At 43.8% G+C, this 8,495-nt stretch overlaps 1 protein-coding gene across 1 annotated transcript; it reads left to right on the forward strand.

Annotated features, from left to right (window-relative positions):
- Positions 1-718: 718 nt before the first annotated feature.
- Positions 719-7,574, forward strand: LOC115111114 (synaptotagmin-4-like). The gene is made up of 5 exons (XM_029636993.2): positions 719-815; positions 2,527-3,545; positions 4,675-4,849; positions 5,165-5,331; positions 5,582-7,574. The coding sequence occupies exons 1-5, from the start codon at positions 794-796 to the stop codon at positions 5,729-5,731; spliced, it is 1,533 nt and encodes a 510-aa protein (XP_029492853.2). The 5' UTR covers positions 719-793; the 3' UTR covers positions 5,732-7,574.
- The last annotated feature ends 921 nt before the right edge of the window (positions 7,575-8,495 follow it).

The raw sequence follows: 8,495 nt of genomic DNA on the forward strand, positions 1-8,495 counted from the left end.
AACAGAGAGTTACAATGATTACTCATCCACATCTCAAAGAGGCAGGGAAGCTTCTTCACAAAGAGGAGTAGGATGCATTTTCTGCCCAAAGCGAAGAGCCTGCATACTCTAAATAGATATTCCTCACTGTCTTTCCCTATACAAGGGGAGAAACATTAGACATGGGATCCTACTGCGTGTGTGTGTGTGTGTGTGTGTGTCCATGTCGAATGTGAGAGGGAAATGGGGAGTGGGTTGACGCAGGACAGAGGAAGTAGAGGTAGTTGCAGATAATGGGAGGTGCCCATTTCTAAGTGATGGGTACCATGTGGGAAAAATACCTGTACCATTTAGTCAACGGTAAGTGAGATCTGAGGAAAGACAGGTTTCTTGGTGGTCAGCCTTTGGTCTTTAACTGTGAGTCATACACAGAGTGTGTGTATGTTTGTATGTGTTTGTATTCTCTTATTAGGTTACACTATTTCATGATTATTGAATTGATGTCTTAAAATGTTAGATGTTGCTGAATTAATAACTGTATCTGACTTCATTTGTAACAAGCTACTTTTTTATTAGGTCATATTGTCAATAAGAAATACGATGCTAATCAGCAGCAATGGCTTACTTTTTAGTTCAGCATATCCTCCCACCGACCCCTCTGATTGGCTTAAACGGCCGGTCTGTCACGTCAATGCAGAGACCCACTGTGCAAAGGAAATTCCCAGTGCGCGTGCAGGATAAAGCGGGAATGGATCTCACGCACAAACCTTCGTTCACATTGATGTCGGTGGAATATAAAAATAAAATCTGAAAAATGACGCAATATGCTCTAGGAGGTAAGAAACGTTATCATAATTTTGGTTAGTTCTGTTGCACTTTGAAATTCAAGTTAAGTTGGTATGAGCTATGTACTATTGTGAATTTGCTTGTCTTCATCTCAAGGTTGAAAAAATGACAAGCTTAATACTTTATGAAAACCAGATCTTAATGTATTATTTTAAATTAAACTTCTGTTAATGTGGTGCATAGTTTGCATACTAATGGGTACACATTTTTACGTGACAATGTAAATATTATTTGATAAAGACATCGAGGACCAACAGGTTACAAACAGCAGGAAATACCAACAGCATGAAGATAACGTCTAATACAGGACAGTAACGACGTGGTACACCTTTTAATGGATTTAATTTAAGAATGAACAAAACCATTTTAAATCATGGTTTAACAAAACCATTTCAAATCAGTTCGATTGTGTAAGCTACAAATGACTAGTGGAAATGATCTAGTGAAGTTTATATACATCTGGTTATAAATGCATACATGTTGCTATATAAAATAATGTATTAAATAGTATTGATTTTATTTGGGCTTTTTCTGTCTCTTTTTGATATGTAGTGGTTTAGCAGCCCATGTAATGCAAAGAGACAGGAAATCTGTTGGTCTCTGTTTTAGAATTCATAGAGACCAACAGATTTCCTTGAAGTCATATTAGCATAGGAATTAGCTGTATCAGTTCTTTATAAGAGTCATTGTCTTCACTTTAGAGATGTATGTCTACTGGCTAAACAACATCATCCCTGACCCTGTAATGTCTAATAACACCAGCTTGAAGCATACTGTATTTCATTTGTGGTAACAGAGACTGCATAACAATTGTTATATTTGGCTAGTAGCTGTCTTATCACTGACTGGGTTTCAGCAATGACTAAAATGGACCCAGGCAATACATTACACCAAGCAATAATCTTTTTCCCGATAAGGATCATCGCTCACTGTCCACAGTAGAGAGCCTTCACCTTTTCCATCCACCGTCTGGCCTTGATAATGTTTCTGAATGTCTCTGAATGGCCAGATGCCCTGGTGAGTCATGATCAGGGTGATCTCTGGTTCACATTCTCCTTGAAAAGGACCATTTTTTTCAGAGCTTCTCATTCTCAATCAAACAGATTGGGCCTGATGGATGAGTCATAGTCGGAGACTGTCTGTCAGAAAGTGTTTACGTTACAGGACAAGTTATTTTTCGGTGTCTGAAATGGCACCCTATTCTCTTTATAGTGCATTGATTTTGAGTAGGGCCCTGGTCAAAAGTAGTGCACTAAAGAGGTAATAGGGTACCATCCCTTGGTGTCCCAATTACATTGCTTATAAATCGGTAGTCAAGTGAGATGAGATGAGAGCTGATATCGCCTCCTACACATGTACTAAGCCTCGTTGAAAGCAGGAAATGTGACTCCACCGCATTCAGATCAGTCTGCTGCTCTGGTTTAAATCAAAGTCCACAATTCCCATTTCCAAAAGAGAACAATTAGTTAGAATTAGGACCCAAAGCCATTTCCTGTTTAATCTCATAATGGATGATGGGTGTAGAAACATAATAAGTTAAGGGCTGTATTGGCAAATAAATAAGTTAAATAGAATTATGTTCAATGATTCATAATGAATAGGAGCAAATTGATGGGGGCCTCTTGCGCTCTCACTCTCTTTCTCAGTCTCTGCATTTTTTAGTCACTAATGTAATTGAAACGTAACCCCTCCTGTGTCCAGTCCACCTGCAGATTCTGCTGGCAGTGGGTCTGGGAGTGTTCTGCTTCTGCCTGGTGCTGGGCTGTCTACTGTGTTGGCGGAGAGGGAAGTATCATCCACCAGAGGACAAAGAGGCTGCACTGTCCCCTTCCTCAGCCACGTGTGAACGGGTCACCGTGACCCTCTCCTCTGGCACCTTACCCATCAAGCAGCAGTATGAGGAGCTAGACGGGGATGTCCTGGACCTCCCCTCCCACAATAGCAGCTCCTCCCCCTCTGAGAATGACCTCACCACCCTGCCCTTTGAACCTCGCCCCCGGTCGTCCTCCTCTGAGCTGAGGTCCTCCCCCAGGTCCTGCTTCCCCATGCGTCGCCTCAGCACCCCGGTTGTGTCCTCCTCCTCCCACTACAAGCCTTCAGGCCATGGCCGCGCCTCCCTGCCCTCCATCCCCAAACTGGGCCTAGTCTCCAAGACCCGTCGGGCGCTGGAACGCCGCTACTCTGTGAACGGTGACAACTTCCTGTACAGCGAACAGAGCCGCCTGACCAGCCCTCGCAGTGCCATGCACCCTCCTGGCCCTCAGAGGGAGCTGTCCCAGCCACAGTATGGCTCCAGCTCCAGCTCCCTATCCATCCCCACCAAGCCTGCTCCTCTCCTACACTTCTCCCTACTCTTTTCCCCGGCACGGGGCACTCTGACCACCAACATCATGGGCCTGTCCGGGGCGGCACGGCGGCGCAGTGGGGTGTTCATACGAGCCAGCCTGCCCCCGCTCTGCCCCTCACCCCAGCAGGGGGCATTTCGGCGGCCCAGCCTCAGCCCAGAGATACAGTGCCAGAGCCTTGTGCTACAGGTGGGCTCTGTGGAAGAGCTCCGCGCCTGCACCCTCCGGCTGGCTGTGTTCAGCAGGGACTTTTCAGGCCTGAGAGAGACAGCGCTGGGAGAGCTGGAGATGCCTTGTGGGGAGATGGACTGGGAGCCCGACACAACTGTCACCTACACCAGGGAGCTCACCCCCACCAGGAGTAGGCTGAAAAGGGTAACACATTATGCCTGTCATTTTACAAGCCTAGGGCACTAATCATAGAAATAGAACAACATAGATATATATATATAGTTATTCTATTTCTATGGGCACTATAGCCCCACCATCTTAGACCTCTTTTTTCAGTTAACTTTACGCACAGCAAAACTACACACACTGGGGCTATGAATAGCCCATATCATGTTTTATCTATGAGGGAATGTGTCAGGCTAATCTAATCAGAATAAGGTCTGGGCCAGCGGCCATTGGCAGCTTTTCCACTGTTGTTGGACATGGTGACATTGTAGTTTGTGACTGGAGAGCAAACATGTGGAGTGCAGTGTGCCATGGCCTCTGTGGTGATGTGGCGGCTGTGCTAGAAGGCATTACTGACAGCCTGAGCTGGCGAGGGTGTGGGTGAGAGGGAGAGAGCTAGGCCTCAGGCTCTGGGCTGAGCGAGCATGGTGATGTATGGACATTATGTCGACACCATGTCTTATCAGTGGATCTCTCCGTGAGGCTGGATGGCAGCATGCAGGCGCCTCTGATCTCAGCTACAAGGCACAGAGAGATGTCATGCATACTGCACATGTGATTGTGGGAAACTTCACGTGTATGAAGCTCAATGAGTTATCACCCAATGAGAAAATGAATAGAAGTAGAGAGATGGTAGCTGATAGGTGGTGTAATGATGTTGTTGTGATCTCTAATGGTACTGTGGTGGTGCAATGAGATCAGATCTAAGTCACCATATTACTGTAATCCGTTATAGAATTATAACACTATTGGTCACAGGGTGGGTTCTCTTGGGCATAACATGATGACTACTGACTGAGAGACAGAGCAAGTGAAGTGAATCTCCCTTGTTGGGTGATCTCCCATTAGATTCCACTGGTCTCACAAACACAGGCAGGCTCACAGCTGCATGCTCACTAGGTCTGGGCCCAGGGTGCTGTCGGCTCTAAATAATCAACTAATGAGATTCATTATGGATGATAATTTAGTGGCAACAACATGTCGTTATTTTTACGCTGTGTTTTCTACTTTAGTTACCTCAGGACACAAAGAAGAACATGTGTTTAATAAAACAACAACACACTGTGCTCGTCTCTTCTTCTTATTAACTCAGCCTCTCCCCTCCCAGAGTACGAGTTCCCAGGAGACGTTGGGTCGTAGGAAGAGTTCGCTCGGTGCTGCTCCACGGGCCCTGGGTCAGCTCTTCATTCTGCTGCAGTACCAGACACTGGCCCACCGCATCAAGGTGATGGTCCGCAAGGCTGAGAACCTGGCCAAACTCTCCCGGATGCCAGGAGCAGCAGGTATGATAGGTCCATTATCTTTCATCCCAAGCAACATACAGAACTGTCGACACTGACAGTGATACACATGCAGGAATCAATACACAACTCTGGTGTTGCCGGCACTATGCTTTAAGCCACTGAGCCATGATTTAGAACCACCCCAGTCAACCTCACAATCCCATATCCAGTCTCAGCCTTAGTCACAGTCATATTCCCAGGCCCCTGCCACCCTGATTGAGCTCCTTATGAGATTACAGATACTGATGGGCCTCATGTCATTTCCTCTCTCTCTCTCTCTCTCTCAAGTTGATTGTTGCTCCCTTGTCCCTACAGATCACTACGTAGTCATCAACCTGCGTCAGGATGGGAAGGTGATCAGTACGAAGGAGACCAAAGGGGCGGGGGGACACAACGCTGTGTGGAACGCTCCCTTTCTCTTTGACCTGCCTGTTGGTGACATCACTCAGCTGCCTCTTGCTCTGGAGTTCATCATCATGCAGGTAGGAATGACTCAGTGGTGAAGAATTAGGAGAGTGCAACCATGGATAATGTAATAACAGATAATGTAATAACTTGTTTGTCCACAGTTTTTTATTACATCCTCAATTATGTTACAAGTCTTCCATCAAATGTATCTTCTGTGCATTTGCGTCTTACAACTATCTGAATGTTATTTTTATACAAAAGAAATGTCTCAGACCTCATTTTACTGTATATGGTCAGAGAGCAACCAACCTCTCTCTCCAACAGGGGCGGCTCTACACGAAGAGCAGCATGCTGGGCCGTGTGTTGATTGGCTGCGAGGCCCCAGAGGCAGGACAGGGACACTGGAGGGACATGTGCAGTCAGGCACAGGTGGAGACAGCGTACTGGCACCCCATCGCACCAGAAGTCGTTTAGGACTTTATAGCTGACCTTATGGAGGTGTCAGGAGGGTCAGGACGTTGCTGGAGAGAGGACAGGTGATAGAGGGCTTGCCAGACTAATGGGACACGCACAAAGGACGGACAGCAAATGGACTATCGGTGATGGTACCTGTAAACATATTGTGATGGCATTGCATTTAGACCTGTAGTACCTGATACTTACTGTTCCACACTGCCCTAACAGTGAGATACAGGCCACAGGACTGACTGCCACTACGGCTGTATGATACGAGTTGCATGGATTTGTGTTATGTGTTGGTGATGTTGTATCATAGAGGACAATCTGTCAGTCCCACACATCTTTAAAGCTGGAATCCTTAACTGAAACAACAGCAAAGCGGCTGCCCTACCTGTGTTTTGGTAAAAAGCTGGGGGATGAGCTTGGAGAAAGATAATCACTCTCAAATTCATAGTCAGGACTGAACATCCATGATATCAAAATTATAGTTTTAACCATGTTTTGAGGCTATACAGTGTTTGTTTGCATTTACATTGTTGACCAACATTGGAGTTAAACAAGCTTGTATTTTGGGTTCTGATGGAGTAGGACTGTTTAAATAAGCTCATGAGGCATTTACAAGTTATATTTTTCAAGAATCAATGGGTATACTGTATCATTAATTCCAAAGTCCAAAGATGGGTGTAGCAACTAAGGATTCCAGCTTTAATGACCATTGTCTGACTTCTTAAGTCATGGCCAAAACACAGTCATGGCCAAGTCATGGTCAAAACACTTCTTGAGTCATGGCCAAAATACTTCTAATCGTGGTTTATTGTGACGTTCTGTGTCAGTATTTGTCCTCAGCATTGATCTCTGCTTGCTTTGTTTGTGTTTTGCTCTTGTGTTACTTGTGGTCTGTGCTACTTGCATGATTGGGACCTTTGCCAGACATTAGCGTGATTGAAAAAGTGATCATCATGCGCCATACTCATAAAGCCAGGAGTCTGAAAAGCCATTTGCGTACATCAATCAGCCAACAATTGATGACTGTAACTGTGTAGGCATTCCTTTTAAGGGACTTATAGTGTACACATTATGTCATGGGACTTTCATTTCTTTTAATCAGCATTGATAAATGGAATGCCTGTCTTGTATGGCTAAAACTCCATATTTATGCTTTTTAACAGAGAAAGCTCTCACAGTTGACATGTGTCTCTGAATGATATTGATGTGATGAAGATACCATATGTTCTGTCATATTTATAGATAGTATATGTTCCATGCACTAGAATATTACATGCACCTAGCATTATTACAAACAAAATACCACAGTTGACTACTGGAGTAAAATGCCTGATATGGAAAGACTTGTAGAACTCAATCTTCAGTCGTTGTTTCTTATGTAGTGCTGATGGCATGTCTTTTGATGGTTATAAATATCCATATGTAGCAATGTTGCTGCCGTCCCTCTCCTTGCTCCAACCTGGGCTCAAACAAGGGACCCTCTGAACACATCAACAACTGCCTCGCACAAAGCATTGTTAGCTATCGCTCCAAAAAAGCCATGACGTTTGCAGAGAAAGGGAAACAACTACTTCAAGGTCTCAGAGTGAGTGACGTCACCGATTGAAATGCTACTGGGGTGCATCGCTAACTAGCTAGCCGTTTCACACTGGTTACCCAATTTGTAAGTCGCTCTGGATAAGAGCGTCTGCTAAATGACTTAAATGTTAAATGTACACATAGATTGAGTTTAAAGAGCAAAGATGATGTAATCCAACACCTAGGGTGCTCTTACGTCATGATTGACGGTTGTTCAGAGAGACATCACAATGTGTAAATAAATGTGGGATATTTTTGTATCTCTGAGGATTAGTCAGCAGAAAATAGATTTTCTCTCTTAATTCCCTGCATAAAACTAACCCAATTAGTCGGTCAGCTCTGCTGCCCTTTCTACTACAGTACGTACGACACCCACACTGTCGTGGTTCCGGATATCAATTTATAGCTCAATCACTTACAGTGCATTTGGAAAGTACTCAGACCCCTTCATTTTTTCCACATTTTGTTATTCTAAAATGGATTTTAAAAAAGTAATCCTCATCAATCTACACACAAAAATCAGACCCTTTTCTATGAGACTTGAAATTGAGCTCAGGTGCATCCTCTTTCCATTGATCATCCTTTAGATATTTATACAACTTCATTGGAGCCCACCTGTGGTAAATTCAAATCAAATCGTATTTGTCACATACACATGGTTAACAGATGTTAATGTGAGTGTAGCGAAATGCTTGTGCTTCTAGTTTCAACAATGCAGTAATAACCAACGAGTAATCTAACCTAACAACTCCACAACTACTACCTTATACACACAAGTGTAAAGGGATAAAGAATATGTACATAAAGATACATGAATGAGTGATGGTACAGAACGGCATAGGCAAGATGCAGTAGATGGTACAGAGTACAGTATATACATATGAGATGAGTAATGTAAGGTATATAAACATAAAGTGGCATAGTTTAAAGTGGCTAGTGATACATGTATTACATAAAGATGCAGTAGATGATATAGAGTACAGCATATACATACAGTGCCTTGCGAAAGTATTCGGCCTCCTTGAACTTTGCGACCTTTGCCACATTTCAGGCTTCAAACATAAAGATATAAAACTGTATTTTTTTTGTGAAGAATTTTTTAAATGTATTTTATTTCACCTTTATTTAACCAGGTAGGCTAGTTGAGAACAAGTTCTCATTTGCAACTGCGACCTGGCCAAGATAAAGCATAGCA

Source organism: Oncorhynchus nerka, linkage group LG27, assembly GCF_034236695.1.
Source record: "Oncorhynchus nerka isolate Pitt River linkage group LG27, Oner_Uvic_2.0, whole genome shotgun sequence".
NCBI lineage: Eukaryota > Metazoa > Chordata > Actinopteri > Salmoniformes > Salmonidae > Oncorhynchus > Oncorhynchus nerka.

What these genes read in the sequence shown, in the direction of transcription:
- LOC115111114 (XM_029636993.2), top strand. Translation starts at nt 794, where the DNA reads ATGACGCAATATGCTCTAGGAG. An exon ending in GACGCAATATGCTCTAGGAG is followed by an intron (nt 816 to 2,526) that starts GTAAGAAACGTT and finishes TCCTGTGTCCAG; the next exon opens with TCCACCTGCAGATTCTGCTG. An exon ending in CCAGGAGTAGGCTGAAAAGG is followed by an intron (nt 3,546 to 4,674) that starts GTAACACATTAT and finishes CTCCCCTCCCAG; the next exon opens with AGTACGAGTTCCCAGGAGAC.